General features: G+C 39.5%; 1 protein-coding gene across 6 annotated transcripts in view; it reads right to left on the reverse strand.

Moving 5' to 3' along the window:
• Positions 1-1,203: 1,203 nt before the first annotated feature.
• xpr1a (xenotropic and polytropic retrovirus receptor 1a) overlaps positions 1,204-21,969 on the reverse strand; it is a 126,321-nt gene continuing 105,555 nt past the window's right edge. For 4 of the 6 annotated variants that reach the window (XM_088077768.1, XM_088077769.1, XM_042483774.2 and 1 more), the window contains 7 exons: positions 21,616-21,795; positions 18,209-18,377; positions 16,966-17,166; positions 7,667-7,833; positions 7,423-7,562; positions 7,029-7,253; positions 1,204-5,551 (listed from right to left, as the gene is read on the reverse strand). In XM_088077768.1, coding sequence (XP_087933894.1) covers positions 5,494-5,551; positions 7,029-7,253; positions 7,423-7,562; positions 7,667-7,833; positions 16,966-17,166; positions 18,209-18,377; positions 21,616-21,795 — 1,140 coding nt within the window. In that variant the 3' untranslated portion in view covers positions 1,204-5,493. The remainder of the gene's footprint in view (positions 5,552-7,028; positions 7,254-7,422; positions 7,563-7,666; positions 7,834-16,965; positions 17,167-18,208; positions 18,378-21,615; positions 21,796-21,969) is intronic. The other 2 variants (XM_042483775.2, XM_042483776.2) reach the window with 2 other exon arrangements.

The raw sequence follows: 21,969 nt of genomic DNA on the forward strand, positions 1-21,969 counted from the left end.
GGCAAGGACACAGATGTACCAGATTAGGATGATTTATTCTCTCAAAACCAAAAAAAGGCAATTTAAAGGGGCGGTCCCTTGTTTGCCTGTGATGGAGACAGCAATACAAAGTTAAAAGTTAAGTTAAAATACCAAACAACAGTGTATTACTAACACAACTAAATAAATGAACGATAAATTCCAATTCAACTTAACTATAAACAAACTATGAATATCAATCATGATTATAAAGTAGAGCAGATGTTACATCACCTTGAAAGCGGGCTTTAATTGGCTCCTCAGTTTGGCCACAGCAGTGGCTCTGCAGATGGTCAGAAGTTAAGCCCCTCCTATACTCCCACTACTTGGCATAAAACAACAGTTTGTTTTTTTAAATTAATTTTCTGACTTTAGTTGGTATTCTTCCCCTTTTTTCAACATTTAACTTTTACATTTAACATTCTTTTGGATTGGAAACAAGATCCCAGTGGTGATCACTACAGTCTGTTTTAGCACAACAGGTGTGTTTTCACCTTGTGCCCTTCACCTGAGCCCTCTTTAGTGCAGGTGTGAGCAATCAGTCTCTGATGGGAGTATTTATTTATTTTATGTATTTAATTATTTAAAAGGGACCATGAACAGTTTAAAATGTAAATGTTACCATTTGACGCATCGTACCAGATTATAGCTTAGAGCTAATTTGCATCTGCAGTCCCTCGGCAGGTCAGAACAAATATACAGCACGATGACATGACAATACAAAGTTGTACAGGAAGAAAAAAGGCAAAAACAAACAAACAAAAAAAAAAAAAAACACGCAGGACAAATAATACACACATAGCACATAAGGTAAAGTGATACAAAAAAAAAGACGCAACATGAAACTACACAAGTTGAAAAATCCAGAGTTCAAGGTCAGTGAGTGCAGACCTGAGCAGCTTTTAACCATCTTTTCAAGGTGGTTTTGAAAGTCCTGATAGAGCCAGGCCAAATCTTGCACAGGGCGTCTCTGGAAAGCAGAGGGTGAGTATTGAACTGAACAGAGAAACGAAGATGAATTAAATGAGTGTGTGGACACACTAACATTGGTATTTGTTTGATCTCTTGTTCAGTTTTCAGTGACCATGTGGCCCCTCACGTTCACATTCTTGTCCACCACTAAAACTTTGTAAACTTAAGGATTCAATAGTGAAAGAGAAAAAAAAGAAGAGGCAAGAGGCAGAGCAAGTTTTAAAAATAATCGTGGTTTATAAAACCCAGATATGACAGGATCACCAAAGTGTATACAGAAATACAAATACCATCAGGAAAACCATCATAGAATGGCGTTATACACTTGACATGTACAAACTACTCTGTAAAAGGGACTCGGGTGGGAGATGGTTCAGACTGTAAGACATTTTCTCTCTTTATGTCTCTTAAAATCACATTTAGCCACAATGTATTTATTCTATTATCTTTTTTTTGTATCTTATCAAAGTAGAACATCCATCTACCAAACTACAGGTACTATCACGTTCAGCTAGATTAGAGAAAGGGTACGAACAACATCAAGAGAGTGGCAGGGAGGGGCGGACACATATCAAGCACTTTAACATCATGGGGGTTTCAGCGAGCAGTGGAAGCAAAATCACCCATGAGAAAAATGGGATGTAAGGGCTGAGGATCATTTCATCAGACACAAACTGTACAAAATAACCCTTTTTTCTGTTTTTGTCAGCGGGTTACACATACTGTGAACAGACACTGGTCACCGAAACATTTGTTTTTCTCGCAGAGAAGCATGTCAGAAATGCTTCGAATAAAAATCCTGGATCTGTTTAAGAGCGAATTCAAGAGGAGCTCGGGCAGATCTGGGATCAGTTTAACAGTATCTTGTCATGGTGTGGGTCCTCTCTGTTCCTGTGCCCTACAGTATGTCAAAGTGCTTCTGTCAGCCGGGCAGTTCACAACAACAGATCCACAATATTTTCATGCACATTCACAAATGTACAAACAGTATTACAGCTTCAGGACATCTGCCCCTCACGCCTCCTCCACAAGCCCTGGACGCAAAGCCTCGAATGAAATAAGAAGGAATCACCAACAAGATACGACCAATCACATTCTCCAGTTCTATGGATTTCTATTTTTATACAAACACATTGTCAACAGATTTACACATGAAGTGCAGGACCGTGAACAATTGAAAAAAGAGCTCCTCATCGCCTAAAAAATACTGCTTGTCTTGGAGCAAAAATGGCAACGTATGAAATCAATCATTGTCACATGAGCTACAATGATTGCTAATATACACATCATGTCAAATAAATTAAGACCTATGTACAATGTAAAACTAAAGCAGCATGCAGGCAAGACAACAGAGCCTTTTTACAAAACTATCTGCTGTAGAGTTGTGCTCTCCGACACAAGAGAGGCAATGTGGGCTGTGTGTGTGTGTGTGTGTGTGTGTGTGTGTGTGTCATGTTTTACGCCTGTATGCAGTCATGGTGTCTAGTGTATTAAAATGGATCGGGAAGCTACCCATCTTCTACATTTTAACTTTTTTTTCTAGCTTTCTAGTTTTCGCATTAAGCTCATTGCACATAGAAGCTTTCAGTCTTTTAGCCACTACGGGAAAAACGGAAGAAAAAGAAACACGACTTTCTGTAACTTGAGGCTCACTGGGCTTAGTCTCATGACTAGCTGCTGTGAAGCCACAGGGAGGAACAGCGGAGCAGAGTGACAGGGTCAAACAGGAAGAGAAAGTGAAACGTACAAACCAGCATTTAAATTAACATCCTTTTGAAAGCCAGGGGGCCTTTAACAGCAGCAACAACACAGAAAGGGGCAGAAGTGGATGTCAGATGTACAGCACATTTTTTCCTGGTGGTTACTAACTTTCCTTAGCAAAGATTAGCATATTACATTTGATCTAACAAATCACAACACTTGAAATCAATTTTTTTTTGAAAGTGCTAAAATGAGCAAGTCAACACTGAACACAAGAAACAAACAAACATGTATCTGCTGACAGGTATGATGTGGTGAGAGAGATTTTGCAGTGTTGCCAGATTTGATTGCCACCGATGAGTCTCGAAGTTGCCTACTTGTCATAAAATTAAACTTTTTTTGTTACAGATGCTGGATGAGGTGCGCATCCATGTTCATTCTGTTTTATAATATGGGAATAATATATAGAGTAAAGAAGTTGCCTTTTTTGGTTAAAGCATTACTTTATGTTGGAGGAAACCACCTAAATTGTACACTTTTTCTGCACAATTACACAGAAGTAGCTCAATTCTGTGCAAACTGCTCCATCTGGCAACACTGAGCTTTTGTTAGTGTCTGTTGACCATATAAAGTGTTTTGCAATGTACCAGTGGTTCTCAAACTTCCTTATTCCTTAAAACTTTGTATTTGTTTTCAAGCCAATTGGCTTGAAGAGGGCGTGGCAATGGGAGTGGCCTATTGCAGAAAAGGCACATAACTTCCAAATGGATTCACAGACTTGGAGAGATGACTCCACAAACAGCTGCATAAATGCGTGGATGCGTGTGTGAGGCTATAGACCGAATCACAGTGACATCACTATAAAAACAACAATATCGTCCGGGTAGACAACCAAGGGAGATATAAAATATTATTTATAGGTTTCTTGGCATCTTATTTCAATTGCAGAAATATGTAAAATCAGCAAACTTGTTAGAAAAATCAAAATCAGATTAAGTTTACACCATATTTGAAATATTTTCATCCCTTTACCTTACGCACTAAGTAGACCAGGAACTCCTGTGTTCCGCAAAGTAAAATTATAGATGGAAAGATAAAGTGATACAAATATTCTAAATGTAGTGTACACTTTAACTGATAATGGGTTTTTTTTTGGGCGGGGGGCTCTTATTAACTGATTGAGCAAGCCTTTGCTCAGGACTGTTTTATTTTATGTATGTGACGTGGAGGTTTTCTACCGAGTTATAGTACCAAGTTAGTGTAAAGAGACATTGTTTTTCTGTTAGTCTATTGCAATGTATTTGATTTTCTTTCCTGTCAAAAAACGGTCCATCCTGTACTTTACATGACATTTTTCCGTCTGAATAAACCTCGATGACCTGGATCTTGAAAGTCTTGTTAGCATCAGAGCTCTCTTGTTCAATATGATTTTAAAAAGTCACCCGATCCCTCTACCAGTTTGAGAACCACTGACACACTTTGACTCACTGACAATTCAACTGACCATTTAAAGCGGTACATCACATCACTCTTGACACACTCCAACAAGACGGATCCTACCTGCTAAAACAGTTATGAACTTTTGTTAAAGATCACTCCAATCTTAAAATAAAGTGGATTGACACATTCAGAAAAATTAAGCTTTGGTAGTTAATGCAAAGAATAGCAATGCACACGTGTACTGTATCTAATAGGGCACTTTAAGAAGTCATGACACGATGGTTCGCAGGTCAGTTTTGCACTAATTTGAGGTCGGTGACAAATCGAACTATGAGCTTATTAAAAACATGGCACAAGTCTAACCAATAAAAACATTCCAAACATTATAAAATACATTAACAATCATCAAGTGGATGCTCAAACTAGTCTCACTAGTATAAACAACACATGTAGAAGTACTTAACAACTACAATAGAGTAATAATGCACATCAAAATATATTAAATATATTACAAAGCAACTTCACAGATTAGAAATGTTTGAATCATAACATCCCTTTTTGTTTATAATTTGTTTTTTTTGTGTTTTGTATATTAAATGCACTTTTCCTGCAAGTGCCTCCAGGTTGTGATTGTACGCGGACGTTATTACAACTCAACCAGAAAGAAAAAAAGATGGAGTATAAAAAGAATCAACAAGTTGAAACCAGTTGATTTGTTTTGATATGCTGTTGTGTGTGTTGAGTCCTTCCTCAGGTTTCTATTGATTAATAACTAGTCTTTTGATTGGCTTGTCTTCTCCCTGTTGATCCTAGTGTAGTTAAAAAGGCGTGTAAACAGTCGTCTCTGCAGCGTCTCCAAAATAAATCCAGGAAAAATAAAGACAGATCTAAATAAACGCAAACATCTCAAAGTAAACAACACATACTAAAAAAAAGTCCTTTAAAGGGGAAGAGAATAATCCCAGGGCAGTGTGGTCTGTGTTTCCTCTTATGTGCAGAAGATTTCCCGTGACGTCTGTCCATCTGTCTGTCTGTGTTAGCTCTCTCATCAACTGTAGCAATATTACACTATGTTTGTGCTTCAGCAGGTTTATCTTTATGTGTGTTTCTGCGTTACAGTGTGTGTTTTTCTATACTTATAAAGACCAAATATACTCACAGGAACGTAAAGATGAGGTAAATTGTCCAAAGTGAGGACAGTCTGAGGTCCACACTGCTTTAGAGGTTTAGACTGAGGGTGAAGGTCACTACTCTTATCACTACAAGGGAGAAGGGTTGAGGTTGAGTGTTAGTAAATGAGGTCCCTCTAAGTATAGTATGTCTGTGTGTGTGTTTGTGTTTGTACATACTGACATTGTGGATTCAGCTGAAGGCTTCATCATCCGTGTCTTCAATAAGCACCTTTGTGTCCTTTTTCGATCTGGAAGAGGATTGAAAAAATTATTTTTTATTAAAACCTAGCCTTTTTTTCACATGATCATTAAAACAGATGCATTATTGTTGTTGTCTGTTTTACTGAGGTCACACAACCTTTAGTGGTGAGATGTAATTTAGGTGCTAATGATACCTTTCATTTTATAAGTGGTGCAACACCAGTAATACAGCTACAAAATTCCCACATTGTTGTTTGCAGGGTGTCTACAGGTATCAGACATATATTTAATGCTTTTGAAGACTTTTTCAAGATATTGTTAACCAATTTTAAAAATGATTTTTGGACAAATCATTGTTTTGTAATTTAAGCACTGCAGGTAGGTATAAAGTTAAGTGGTGTTTATGGAGGAGAGGCTATTACTATAGTTACATGCACTAAAATCATATGCATGTTATTCTTTCATATCAATTTGACGACATAATTTTTCAGCGTTCAACAAAAAGACATTTGAAGTATGAGTGTATTCTGTTGAGGTAAGACTATTTTGTAATAAACTGCATCTATTGTGCTGCATGCGCACATACTATAGTGCATAGGTGTGTGTGTGTTTCCTAACTTTTGTCAACAACGGAAAGAGCATTGTCACACAGTCACATGCATCTGACACACATGATTTAATGCTTTTTAAGACCTTTTAAAGATCATTATTAACCAATTTTAAGACAACTTTTTGGGACAAATCATTGTTTTGTTATTCAAGCATTGTGGGTAGGTATAAAGTTAAGTAGGATATATGTAGGCAGGGCTAAACTGAAGCACTCTTCTTATGATAAAAAGCTTTATTATCAAGGCTAGATCATGGTGGAACATATCAAGTTAAGCCAACCTCTTTCCCACCAGCTTATTTTGACAAAAATAATTTAAAATATGGATTAACTAAATTAGATGAAATATGTGTGGCAATCAAGCCTCCAAGTTCATAGTTAAGATTATTCATGTAAGGATTACTTTTTATACAAATGAATTTAAGACATTTAAAAATGTTTTAAGGACTTGTAGATACCCTGGGTTGTTGTAGGATACACTATTCTAGTTTGTTAGTTCCTGTTTTCTATATTTCTTGAAGACAGACTTTTAATATTTGTCTTCATGTTTGTAAATGGGTTCTGGACTGACAAAACACCAGGAACAATGGAAATAAGCCCAAGACTCCCTAAATCTATCCCAAAGTCTAATATATTGAATTTCATTAAAACTATTGTGATGTCAAAAAAACTAACATGAATACTATAATAGTTGTTAGTAATAAGTAAGTAGTATTTTTAGTACCCTGTTGTTTTTTTCAAGGATCTGATAACAAAAATCATAAGAAATGTAAAGTCTCTTCATGATATCTGATTGTATAACATCAGTAGATTTTTTTGTCTACAGTTGTTTGTGCTTTTTTTTTCAGCTCCTCAGTGTTGATAGATCACAGTGAAATAAAAATGTATGAGTGCATGAGCCAGTTGTTAAGTCTTACTGTGAAGAGGACAGTAGGGGGCGTCGGAGCGACAGGCTGTAGGACCTCTTCCAGGTCTTCTTGCCTGAGCGATTCCGGACGCCGTCCTCCTGGTCCATCATCTGCTCCAGCAGTGTCTGGTCATCAGCATTGAGCGGCGCCACAGAGATATCCCTCACAGCTCGAAACTCACCACAGTTATTCAGGTGCTCGTTCTCCAGACGGAAAAAGTTCCACACGAAACGCCTGCAGAGAGAGTGGGTGAGTAAGAGAGTGAGTGGGACGAACATGACACAAGAGGTGAAACTGTTTCAGGAATCAGTGTGGGGACTAAACGAGATGAGTGGCTTGAAGAGCAACATGTGACTTTAAGTTTATGTGTTTAAAATTTTTTTTTACTGTAACTTAGACCCACCTGAAGACCTCGAGGGGAGCCAGCACCGTGGCTACGATGTCGCCCACAGAGTGGATCTTGGTCATCGTGGTCAGAGAGATTTGGATCGTCCATGCAAAACGTAGGATCACATCTTCTATAATGGCACAGTAGTAGTAGGCCTGGACACAGATGAGACAGGGTTAGGATATGTGTGTGTGTGTGTGTGTGTGTCAGAGAGAGAGAGAGAGAGAGAAACGGACATGAGATTCCTTTCAGTCTCTACCTTGTGTGGGTAAACGATTTCTTCTCTTAGGAAGGTGTTTTCTCCAGCTCCGCGGTCAAACAGACCCCAGTCCATACGCAGATCCCAGATCAGTGTGTACAACGAGCTGATGGTGGAGAACACGATCAGCAGGTAGAAGAACATGTCGGCATCGGTGTGTCCTTGCTCTGGAAAAAACACACAAACACAACTGAATTAACATGGTTTTAATTTTAAACTTCTTTTAAAAATCTGTTCAAAGATCTGACATGAAGGAACTGCACTTCTTTTTTAATGAAGGTTCACAGAGTCTATGACCTCACTTAAGTGAGTCAACATTTGCAACAATACTTTGACCACTAGAGGGAGCCCTCCTGTCATGAATACACTTGCAATGATTAATAGCTGCCCTGCGGACACTTTTGAGTTCAGAGTTAATTTGCACCTACATCATAACACCAGCGTATGGAAGGTGACCAAACATTAAATTACACAGTGTTAGTGTGCTCATTTGCTGAATAATAAAACACAGACTTTTTTGGCATTATAAAGGGGTTCTTTACAAATACTACTACTGCTCCCTCTTTATGGAGAAGAGGCTATTTTTGCAGTTACATACAGTTACAAAATCATGTGTCATTCAATTCTTTCATGTAGATTTGATCTAATAAATTCTCAGTGTTCAATAAAATGACAAGTATGTTTTCTCCTGAGGTTAAGCCATTTTGTATTAAACTGTGCATCTACTATAGCCTACTGTGTTTGCACATATATGTGTCCTAGTTGGTGCAAACCATCATTAAAGGAAAGACTGTGGTAATATGCATTACATCAATCTACAGTATAATTTATCATTTGTTTCAATGACTATTTATATGCTTTAGCCTGTGTTAAATGTACTGAGACTCTACAAAGACTCAGTTCATTAATGGCTGAGTAAATGTTTGTCTTATATCTACCAACTTTATTTTACTGCAGCTTCATAGACAAGATAAAACTTTGCACATCTATCAGATGGACAGGTGTGGTGGAGAGGCACAGATCGACCAAAAAGCTGCAAAAGGACTCCCGCACACTGTCTAACTTGCATTATCACTTTATTTGCAACTTTTTGGTACTAGACCTTTATCAGGCAAACAACCGCATGTCATGCAACTGCAGCTGCATAAGATTTATTTTTCACATTTCACATATGTGTTTATCTGTTTAGCAAATCCTAAATAATTTTTCAACTGATGAAACATAAAGATGGTATTTTTTATGACAACATATTGTTATATTTGCTGGAACAGTTATTATATTCTGAAAGAAGTAAATGAGACAGATGATGTTAGAAAACAAATCAAATTAAAAAAAAAAATCTGTCTGCTGGATTTTTGCTAGAATCGACAGCGGTGCACCAAAAATAACCAGTCAGAGTTGAAGAGACAAACGCAGGCTGTCAAACTAAGCAGTACTGATCTTATATGAATCAATATTTTGTTACTGCACGGCCTATTTCTCATCACAAATGTTTTCAGAAACACATTGTAGTGTACTGTTTAGATGTAAAATGAGAACGTTTATGACGCAGCCACGAAGCACAGCCCACCAGCCGGACCAACTTTCTCATTGTACAGCTAAAGAGTAGACTTAAATTTGTTTCTGAAAACCTTTGAGATGAGAAACAGGAAGAAAGAATCTTGATTCATATTTGATCAGCACTGCCTAGTTTGACAGTTTGACCGCAGCTCACGGGCAGTGATTGACAGCTGTGTTAGACATTATTCCACTCTGTTTTGGTTCAGATGCAATGAGGCCATTGGAAACGCTACAAGGCAAAAGAGTATGCTGAGGAATACGATGATTTTTTACAGATCATTTTTCATTTCATTTAGTGCTGTGGGTGAAAAAAGTGACAGTTTTAGCAAAGCTAAATCAAGTTTTCTCTTTTTTTGTTAAAGATTTTTTGGGGGAGCATTCTTTGCCATTATTGACAGGACAGCTTCCGTTAAACAGGATATGTGGGAGACCGAGGGAAATGACACGCAGCAAAGGGCCATGTGCCAGAACTGAACTCCGGCCACTGCAAAGGCCCCAGCCCACATTGGCCATAGTCTTCACCAGGTGAGCCAGAGGTTGCCCCAAAAAGTTATTTTCATGAACATTACCAACTACATCTTCAAAGGTCTTCTGGTTTCTAGATAAAGTAACTTTTAACACCATTAGACTGTTTAATCCAGCATCACATTTGCTGCATGTCAGCATCAAAAGGTTTAATCATTTGTTGACAAAATATTACAGTGGCAGACTGTGCACAGTGCATGATGTACTGTGTAACGTCAGTGTGTGATTAGCGGTGTTCAGCAGTTTGTGTTTGTGTGTGTGTGTGTGTGTGTGTGTGTGTGTGTGTGTGCATGCAGAATAACTGGATGTGATCTGCTTGTTCCTCAGTAGGCGTTGATACATAAATCAGCACCCAGTGGCCTAACGCAGTGACTCACACAGACAGAGACAGCAGCCACCAGACAGAAACCAAACTCGCTCCCATTTGTCATCGTCATTGCTTCTTCCCGCTATCCGCCAAAGAGACGCCAGGGAGCAGAGCAGGGACATTTTAAACAGAGAGTTACTGCTGCACTGCTCTGTTAACTGCCGCGTCCATTGTGCTGTTTGCTCCTTCGGCTGAGCGATGGGGTGGAAGTATAGTCCCTACGGCCACACTGAGATTTCCCAGCCGTAGATTAAACTCAGTCCTGGACAATAGACTCTTTTCACTGGAGAATATCCACTGATGTGATTTCAGCTTGTAAAGTGTTGAAGTATTTAACCCTTCAGTTTCTGTTAGGGCTGATGTGCTTCCCACCAGGCTGGTTAGCCACTGGACCATTAAAAGGTTAAGCATGGTGGGATGGACATCGATTCAATGCTCAGTAAGGACTAAAGGTGGTCACTGGCTCTTGTCACACACACTCAGTTGCTAGTACCCTGTAACGCACACAGACAGATAGACAGACACACAGACACCCACACACACACACACGGTTGTCCACAGGTTCATTTTTTGCAATAGGCACAGATCCCACCGATGAAAACAAATTCACAATCAGTCCCTGCTGTTAAGACTGATTTCTCATCTGTTTGCCAAGACGACCCAACACATTAACGAGGTAATAAAAAATCCTACACCTGGAGATCACTCAACAACAGACCTAATTCAAACAAATATACATGTATGAAATCCGGCACTCTTTAATCATAGATTTTCATCTTTGAAATGTAAAGAGAAACTGGGTCTCGTGCAGGAAACGTCTCGTACAAACAGATTTGTTCTTAAGTAGCATCACTTGCTGTTTTCACTAATTGAACAAAAATAAACAAATTTCTCAAGTGGTCCAGACGTGTCACACCAGTCATACACAGTCTCTCTGATTCTTTCTGCACGTCAAAAAACACTTGCTTGACTTAAAGGTATACTATGCAGGACTGTCGGTTACTGTTTGTAAACACAATCACCAGTGAAAGTTGGCGTAAAAGCCGATTCGCTCACATTTGGCGTTTTGCCTTTTTTCGGCACTTGGTTGCCTGTTGCTTACTGTCTTGGCACCTGTTCACTACCTTTTTAAAAAGACCTAACCTCAACTGAGCACTAAGAGCCTTTGATTAACACAAGAAAATAAGAATATACAGACAGAGGTCAGAGTGCCTGCAGGGAAATACACCATCACACACTTTTTATGTATTAAACTGTAAGTGATGATCAGGATAACTAAAGGCACAGTATACCTTTTAGACCTATAATCCCTCAATTGAAATTAATTTATTATTTATTTAAATGTACTACATAAAAAAATCAAATGAAATATATAACTTAGACAAATTGAAAGCAAAATTAATAATTGATGGGGGGACTTTTAGTAAAGTGTAACCATATTTTCTAAATTATTCTGGTACACAAAAAGTACCACTACTGAGTTGACTCCACTAATTGTGAGGATTTTCAACAGCAGGAGAAAGTTCCACACAGACGTTTGTCTTTTTTCTAGTTGGTAACACATTGGTGAATATAATTGCACAAAATGGAGCAACCAGGTAGCTTTATATAATAAATGTTAGGGAGGTAGATTATGCCAATGATCAAATCTCAAACATTAGAGCCTTTTTTTTGTTTGAGTTAATTGAAAATTTGATTCTCACATTATTCTAATTTATTTAATGTAATGTTAACATTTTCTTTAAGTTATAAATGGATGACAACTTAATATTCTATGTAACTATTTTTGGATTCTGATTTTTTTTCTCTTTCTCTTTAGCAATCGCGTGAGAAATATGTCAAATAGGGTATCGGTACAGTCTATGACCTTGCAGCCAGACTTGAAAGTGTTTTGTTTAATTTATTTTAAGTGATAATAAGTGAATGCAAAAGAATCAGTCACTGTGGTGTGGTGATTTGGACAGTCAAGAAGCAAATCAAGAAGCAAATCCCTGTAAAGGTAGCACAGTTTAAAACAAAGTTTACATAACAGGTCACTACGCTCTCCTCCACATGAAAAGGTGGCGTTTAACAGACTGAAACAACGGCTGTACGACAATCTGGTGCAGCTAAGGGAGTTTGGTGAATCTGACTTGGACAATAAAACCACACAGGTATGAGCAAATCTCACAGAGAAAACTAAAATAGTTTTAGGATAAGAATACAAAAAAAAAACTTGCATAAGGCTCTTGCTACTGATGTAAATATATTAACTGTGGCAGGAGTCTGTTTGGCCACAGCAGGGGTGAATTAGAGTTCAAGCAGCCAAAGTGAGAAATCTGACTCAGAGCTGTGCCTTTTATCTTCATTGGTTAACGTGTGTGTTTGACTGAGTGTGTGTGTGCAGCAATTCCTCTCCTGATAATGAATGAGGGGTCAGAACATGAAATGAAGTTATAAAAGCTGTCAGCTCAGGGCTCATCGCTATTCCTGCAGAGTCCAGCAGACATGTGTTCAGCCGCAGGCTGGTAATTACACACTCTCCTCTCCTCTCCTCCTCTCTCCTCTTCTCTCCTCCTCTCTCCTCTCCTTTCCTCTCTCCTCTCCTCTCCTTTCCTCTCTCCTCTCCTCTCCCCTCCCCTCCTCCTCTCTCCTCTCCTCTCCTCTCATCAGTATCGTTATTCATGCTTTGATATCTATTAAATCTGTGACTCACCATCCCTTTCATGTTGATTTTTCCTACCTCTCCTGTTTTCTCTTTTACTTCTTTCCACTCTCCAGCTAACCTTTCATATGTACCTCCCCCTCTGTGCTCTATCAGCTCTAAACTTTCTGATCCTTCCCTGCAGCCTGACTCGATTTATTTCTGCCCCTCACTCCCACGGTCAGCCTCTCACAGAGACCAGCAGGACTAACGTTCCTCTTTGGTCCTGGTTGCATTAGCTGGTTTGGGGAGTTTTGATGTTGATGTAACAGATCGATGGATGTCTTTTAAACCAACTGTGCACTGACAGGACAAACACCTCTGCATTTTGTCTCATTTATTCTTTCTATCCATTTGTTTTCATCAGCTTATCCGGGGATGGGATCACAGAGACAAGAGGCTAAGTGAGGTACTCCAGAAGTCCCTCTCCCTGTCAATGCATTCCAGCTCCTCCTATGGGATCCTGAGGCACTCCTAGGTCTGCCCCATGGCCTCCTACCATTTGGACTCACACAGAAAACCTCTAACAGGAGGCGTCCAGAAGATATCCCAATCAGATGCCCGAAGCACCTCAAAGGGCTCCTTACAAAATGAAGGAGCAGCAGCTCTTCTCTGAGCTTCCTCCAAATGTCTGAGCTCATCACCCTATCTCTACCCTATAGAGGAAACTCATTTTGGTCAGTACCTAAAGCTCATGACCATAGGTGAAAGTGGGAACAAAGATGGACCAGTAAATTGAGAGCTTTGCTTCAGGCTCAGCCCACTCTTCACCAGTAGTCTGATTAAACACTTGCATCACTGCTGATGCTGCACCAAACCTCCTGTCCATCTAATGCTCCATTTTACCGTCACTCCTGAACAAGACCCCGAGACCCCTGAACTCCTTCCCTCCTACCTTCATCAATGATCTCTCATTTTGTAATTAACCCGGTGCATCTTGTAATTCCCCCCTTCCAAACAGCATTCCTGTCTATCAGAGGCTATTCTTGCCCACCATGCAACATCCTGTTCCTCTTCCTTTGCCTGTCCAGGAGATAAATCCCACGGGTTTAAATTAACATTAGGCCTGTAACTCCACAGCATCTAAAGCAGCCATAAGTCTCAAGCCAATGTACATAAAGCTGAGCCTGTATTGATCCTGGGCAAAGTATCTGCTTAATCATCAGGCCTCATATGGTCTCTTACAGGATTTGGGAATTCTGCCTGAACCAGCCAGGAAGTCCTCCATCATCTCTGGTTACAGGCCTCTGAGCATCCGCTGAGATTACAGTTTCATGACAGTGGCCAATCACTTTGTCACACCAACGTTCCTCTGAGGGAGAAATCTGCTTCGTTCGCTGCACCATATCAAAAATTATCCAAACTTCAATCCCATGAAAAGAAAAAAGTTTCTCACTAAAAGCTTTATCACAGTTTGCCACAAGACACCAGAGAGGAGACTGTGCCCCAATGTGGATAGAGTATTGAAAAGTAAAAAAATTACCATGTTTTTTCAATTATTTTACTATTTTTGCACTAGTCACACTACTCCTAAAGCCAAAATATTACCACATCACATGACATTCAACAAAGAAATATTTACTTCTGTTTATAATCTCAGCACACCTGGATCTCCACGCCTTGACAAAGGCCACTGTGTTGAAACATGTTGTCATTTTTGTTACTTTTCTTTCCATTCCTTACTTTTTCTCCCTGATACAAGAGGGCCTGTGACTGTTTCAAAAGACTACTACACCATGCATAATGTAAGCTGGCTCTTTTTCGTTCTGTTTTTTCAAGTAAAAAGTCAAAAGTAAAGCAGTTAATAATTTACTCAAATTAAAGGTACTTCCTTTAGGGTGTGTGGGCCAGTGCAAAATAATGACAAAAAGTACTTGGTGTCATTAATCATGATAAATTAACATAGCTTATGTTAACTAACTACATTTTCACCTACGTATACAACTTACTTGAACTAACAATGTCCTAGCGAAAGTCAGAAGAGGAGATTTTCAAAGTGGAGATCTCTTTTGGGAACCACAGCAGCACTTCATCATGTAACTGTTGTCTTTTATAGATTTTGGTATAAAAAGTGTGGCCAGTGATTGTCGCTAGAAGCTACCTTCTGTCTAGGTTTTGTTCCATCATCATCGTATTGTGGTCAAAACACAGGTGGTGCTTCTTTCTCTTCCAGGCAACTGGAAACTTGAAATCTGCATTAAAAGTGCACCTTTCGCACTCCTCCCCCCCTACACTCAATCACTGTATTTACAGTGGAGAAGTACCAAATGTATAAACAGCATATGTAGTACTCAATCCATTGCTGGCTCAAAATTATATTTCATTTAAGAGTAAAAGTACAATTTTAATAAAAGGAACATTAAAGGACTGGTTCCTTAAAAATTTTTTTTTTTTACTTTTTTTTAACTTAAGTGCATCACTTGTAATGCATTACTACCAGCCCATGACTGTACCTCATCATTTTACAGGGTTATAAATGGCAGAACAAGATACTGACTACCTCTCAGTCCTTGACAGGGAAGCTCAAGATTTATTTGCTGCATTTACAATTTAAGTATTTTTCTTTCCCGGAGCTGAATGTGTGCAGTTCCAGGAATGAGTGAGGCCATGTAGTGGTGAGGTCACCCAGTCACCATCAGGACTGTGATCAGGTTAGAAATGAAGGTGACACATCCACCGTACAGACATTGGGAGCCCTGCCAGATAGCAACTGACACTCCAGCCACCTTTTACAGCTGGACCCAGCAGAGTGAACACGACATCACCCTGCTGTCTGTGCTAGCAGATGCTGGGTAATGGAGGACAACTGAGCAGCATCTGTCTAGCCTACATTAAGACCACAGAGAGAATCAGGCTCTTCTCATACCTGTTCTTTGTAATTTTATTGTTTTATTTACTCATAATCTCCATGTGTGGATGCAGGACATTCTGACACTGATGCCTGTTTTGTTAATCAAAGGCTTAAAAATGTACCAGAACAATAACTTCTGCAGCGGATACATCAAAAATTTCCACAACAGGCAATTTCCTCAACCATCCGTTCACTATATCAATGTGCTCCCACACTGCTCCTTCGCTTAACCAGCGATTGGTCTCAGCCTCCATTATCGTGCAGGATGAAAGACAGCTTCATACAGAATAACACATGAAGAGAGGCCATTAGTCTACAGGCTTCAGACCAGAGGAGGAAGGAGGATATGGTTTAATGGATCCTTCTCCTACCGAGTTGGAGAAGAAAAAAAGAGATCTTTCTGTCTGTCTGTCTGTCTCTGTCTGGTTCATTCAATATCAGATCACTGGCGGTCAGTTTAGGAAGCAAGCGAATTGATTTGAATTTATATCAGAAGAGAATAAAGTCAAGCTGGGAAATAACATTTAGCGGTTTGAAAGGTTGAAGATGAGGTTTCATAGTTGGCATTTTGCTGATGGATATAAATATATAACCTGCTTTCAAACGAACTGCGTAGACAAATATCTGTGATGGAGGACTGAATTACAAAGGATGCAAGCTGAAGGGACGCCTTTATTGCCTGGGTGCTGTGTCTTTGAACATGAACTCCTTTGTGATATGGCTTCCGAATGAGAATAATTGCAAGCTAATTGTGAAGCTGTCAGAGGGAGAGTGACTTGACTTTTAATAATAACCGCTCTCTCTTTTCCTCTCTTTTTGCCTTCAGATCTTTTTCTAGTATTTCTTTCTTGCTCTCTATTTTTCTATTTTGCTACATCTCCTTTCCTCCACTCTGCCTCCTCTTTCTCTGGCCTCATGCTCACATACTGAATGCCATATTGTGAGAGCAGAACCTTGTTTATCCATGGCTGTGTTTGACAAACCTTTCCCATTTCCATTATAAAGCTCCAGGCACTGACAGGGAAACCAAGGCCAACTTCTAGTATGTGCACTCAAGGTCACCTCTGCTTTCTCAGCACACACGACTCAATTCAAAGGCTCAGAAAAGCCTGTGTGTTGTTGACATGCTCCTCTAACAGCAACACACAAATATAACTGCTCCTCTGGGCTCCTCTCTGATTCTGAGCTGGATTTTACAGCATCGTAATTGACAGCCGATGCATTTTTACATCACCATGTTTACTCAGCTCAGATCAAACCTGCGCTGTATGACACAAAAGATAGAGCTCTGAGTGTATATATTTGTAACATACCTCTGTGTGTGGCGTAGAGCGCAGCGAAGGTGACAACAAAGAAGGTGGTGGAATATTTCCCAGCATTCACCAGGTGAGGGAAGGCCCTCTTGGTGTCACGGTAACGCCTCAGGCATTGGATGAAGCGGAACCAGGCAGGCAGACACTGGATGATGGCACGCAAACCGTACGAGTAACTGTGGCATACGTGGTCATCAGGATCTGGAGTAGAATAAAAACAGCGCATAATTATTTTAATCTCCTGCTCTTTTCTCCAGCATAATGTTCCCCTTCACTTAGAGACTCATCACTATGAGAGTCACATGGCGACCTCTGTGTGGCCAAACATTTACGATCCATTAGCTCCATGTTAATTGGCTGCATGGAGGCCGAAGTGTCACTGTTGGTGGAGTGGACAGACAGCAATTAAAACCTTATTCACATCACATCTCCTGACGGGACATCTCGACTGTCTGGCACAGAGTCAACTTAGTCCAAAACATTTACAAGTTTACCCTGAGCAGGGCTCAGCTCCTCCACAAAAACACATTTATTTCTATTTTAAATATTTATTTAAATATTTTTTTCCATAACCCAATTATCTGATCTGACTATTCTTAATAATAAAAATTACATTTCTATTTGAAAGGGTGCATTAACATGCATAAAATGGTCTTCAAATTGCAATGATTACATTTATCACAATTATTTCTGGGATAATATGTAGTCCACCAAAAACAGTTATTATGACAGTCTGATTTCACTGAATATTTGGTGTTCCCACTTTCCAAAGGCCTCGTACATTTACTTCATTTGGTGTGTTTTCCTTTAAGTTTCCTAAATTTCATTTCAGTAACGCCCTGAAAACAGGTATCAACTCAGCATATAGATGATGTTTCTTCATATACAGTATGTGAACACAGCAAACTCAATTTTCCAGTACAGTAAAAAAAACAAAACAAAACATTTACTCAAGACTACAAACATATATTTTATACAAATAGTCTTTAGGGAAGAAGGGGAAACAGTGAGTTTAGAGAGACAGGCCCTCTCTTTGAAGATTAGGGGCTGCTACCAAAACATTCTCTTTAATGTTTCATGAAATGCAAAGTAGGCTCAGAAATCACATTTGTTTAGCTCTTTTACTAAAGCTTTGTATTTTTGGATATATTTTTTATCATTAACCTTCCCGTCCTTCAGGGTGTATTCACACACAGAGTAGACAGAGCTATAAAGCCATTCTGGACATGGATTGATGTCTCACCTTTAAACTTGGGCAGTAGGCCCTTGCTGTTGCCCCACTGCAGCTCAAAGATGTAGTAACAGATGAGATACTCCAGATCCATCAGAACAAACACCAAAGAGTTGAGCTGATCTGCCAGCCAAAAGTCTGCGAACTCTACCCGGTGAAAAGGTGCTGTGAAGACACGAAACTGGAAAACACACAAGAGAGGGGAGAGAGACGGTGAAAAAGACTTGTTAAAATGAAGCACTTATTTTGTATTTATTCTATTCTCATGAAGTCTAACATCCACTGAGAAAAGTATAAAATCATGTAAGAAAAACATACACCTTCCTCATTTATAGAAAAATGCTTGATGCATTTCAGAGAGCACCTTGTCTGAGCTCACTGCTACAGTAAATTCTGACTGTGTTTATGTGCTTTCAACACTGGGACTGAATTAGTCAACAATTAATTAGCGTGCAATTGTTGCACTTCATCAGTAGAGAAGTGCAAAGCGGGGAGCAACCTCTATTAATGATCTGTAACACAAAAAGAGATTGAGCCTCCAGACTACCTTATCAGCACACCACAGGACAACCTAATGAGTCACACTTTGTGTCCGTATGCGTGTATCTGTTTATTTGTGTGTCACTTCTTACTGGTGTGCGACACAAACACATGAAGCAGCTGGCAGCGTTTTGTAGCGTGCTCTGGTTTCCATGGGCATGTTATTTGGGATATGACTTTTGGCAGGAGTTCAGTTATTGACCGTGCTTTGTAAAATGATCCAACTCTGCTCGACTCTTTCCATTTACCCCCCCAGGCCACATCTGACATTCAGGAGCGACTGTACGCTTCTCTCCATGTACACTTTCAGACAAACCCCACACATACACTCTCCCTCCGCTGAAAATGTCAAAGAATATTGATTTTTTATTTTTTACACATATCAGCTCATTACATATTTCTCTTAATCTGTCAATCAAAGTCTGTATTGATTGAATGGCCATCTCACCTATATCCACTCTATACATGTGGACGTCTCAAGGCTAAGCCCTCTGCAGTGATGTGGTTAGGTTTTCATTTCTTGAGCAAACACTTGTAATCCAGGTGCTATCTCTGCAGTTTGTCCTGTAATGAAATATTTGTCCTGTCTGCTGTTGCCACGGAAATTAAAACATCCGGCATAGAAACATCAGACTGTTTGTTCCAATAAAACTACAATTTCTCCTTAAACATCCCTAATTACCTATTGGCTATTCAAAGAGGCAACATGTATGACAGCCATGAAAAACATCTCATATCTAATTACTTATGGGTTGTTACGATTACTAGGGACCAATCAAGACTGAGGCTGTGGAGGAGGGCTGAGGGAGTGTTGCTGAGGACTGTGGGGAGCTGTGAAGGAAAGGACAAGAATATGGGGAGGGGGTCTGTTGCTGCTGCTGCTGCTGCTGGGGTAGAGGGAAGGAGGGAGGAGGAAGAGGAGAATGAGGAGGAGGGACAGAGGAGCTCAGGGCATCAGCATACTGATAGATCTATGCCTGTAATGATTGCGCAGTCACAACCTCCACCTCCCCTGGGACGAGGCTGCATTCTATTATCCCTCCACCCTCTGCCCTCTGTCTCACTACACCCCCCTCTAAACGCACACACACACACACACACACACACACACACACACACACACATGCACACAAGCAAACGCAGACACACACACTCCACCCTCACTCCTGCAGCCCTGTAGCTCAGCTTAGACAAAGAACAGAGTCACATCGGAGGGTTTTGTAAACATGAGGCTTGAGATGGATATCTGAGTTGTACATGCATTCACTGTGTGAGAAAGAGATACATTCATACACACACACACACACACACACACACACATATTCAAATTGAGTCAGCCGCACAATACTGCAGCTCCCAATTAGCAATAGGAGACAAACCCATTTTTAATTGTTTTCTTCAGGCCTCAGTTACCAGGTTTCAGTGACCTGTCATGCCACATATTAAAGTAAGATTTTCATAAAAACACAATGTACAGACTCATACAAAAATAATCTCTTGTGAATATCACTTATGACCCTCTAGACCTGTGTGGTAAAGACTGCCCTATGCCTCTATTCCTCTATTTTCTTATTTTGCTGTGTTCAGGATGTTTCTGGGCATCAACCTTTCAGCAGCGGTGTGAGGCGCTCAGCCAACACGAAGGGTGTGAGCGCGAGACTATATGAAAATATAGTGACCAGCTGCCAGATCGTATGCATGCATCCAAAAGGAGTTTGGGCTGGAGGAGGAGGGGCAACTTTGAATATTGTGTTTACAAACCACAACAGAAAAAAATCAAACTCATTCTGTCATTAAGGATATAGTCAAAAAAAACTCCAGTCTTTCTGAGATAACTATGATTTTCTTATGACTCCTCACTTGCTTGATAGACATACAGTGAGCTACATAATTATATAAATATAGAGACTTACATTAGTGTTCCAAAAATTATATATATCGCCATCACTTTTTGTGTTATAGAGTACAAAATTTTACTTTTTGCTTTTTTTCAGTGTCTCATACATTTATTTGGTTAAGTTTTATGTCTCTGTTTTGGGGTTTAAAGTTTATATATAAATATAATTTTTGTTAAGCTTAAAGTAAAAGAGCTGGTTATCTCCTAAAAATTATGTTTCCATATAACTCATTTCAAACAGCAAGAAGGTTTTGCAGAACAAATTGTGCTTTCTATTAACATAATGAGGAAATGTTACTAATTAACAAACATATCAAGTCGCAATTTTTTTTACACTTAACGTATCAGCACAATGATTAACAATAGCATAATTCAATTGTTTTCCATCGAAATTGGTACTTTAAACTTTTTGCAGCATTTTATTATTATTATTATTATTATTTTGATCAACATTTCATCAAAATCACAATCTTCTCCTAACCTGAAGCAAAGTGCTGTTGCCTAAATCTAAGACAGGAGTCTGGACACAAACCTGGGGCTCTGGTGTCACAGTTCTGCACTTTGTACATCTGTCATGCATCCAATACACTTCCGTCAGAAGCCTCTGCAGTACATGACTTTAGATTTTCGTTACCTAATAGAAAAATTGTCTTTGACATAATCCAGGCAGCAATTATGCTGCATTGAAGACATGTTTGCAATACCATATTTAATCCTCAGCCCATATACCGAGCAGGTATCTCACATATTCTCATCTTGTTAGCACACATTTTGTTATGGCAGTCCTCTAAAGCTTTACCCACTGCGGGCTCACTTTAATCAACATTCGTCTTTGTGTATACAGGAACCTTGACTGTTGGGCTCATTCATCCAGCTCGACTTTGCAGATGCTCAGAGTGAGTATGATCGGTGCCAGTTCAAATGTCACCAATGCAATTCTCTGGAAATAAAGTGGCAAAAGTGATAAAAGAAACTGACTTACCAACAGCTTAAGGAGCCAGAAACGTGATTTGTAGTAGCAGGTCTTGAAGGGGTTGATGAGAAAGAGCACCATGAAGCCATAAAGGATTAGCGGGTTGATCTGCATGGGGACGTATGTGTACTCTGAGTAGAGACAGGAGAGGATGCTGAGACACCACAACACACCCAGGAAACCAGCAATCTGCAGCACACAGGGGAGAAACAGAAGAGACTGGCATTAACACAAAGCAATTTTGACACATAATCACAATTAACAAAGCAAACTGAATAATTCAGTGCAAATCATGTTGTGTTGCATAACTCCAGAGTATAAATGAAACCCTGTGGGCATTAGGTATGTACTGTTTCTGCTGAA

Source organism: Plectropomus leopardus, chromosome 5, assembly GCF_026936395.1.
Source record: "Plectropomus leopardus strain MGB_pleo_1.0 chromosome 5, ASM2693639v1, whole genome shotgun sequence".
Classification (NCBI taxonomy): Eukaryota; Metazoa; Chordata; class Actinopteri; order Perciformes; family Serranidae; genus Plectropomus; species Plectropomus leopardus.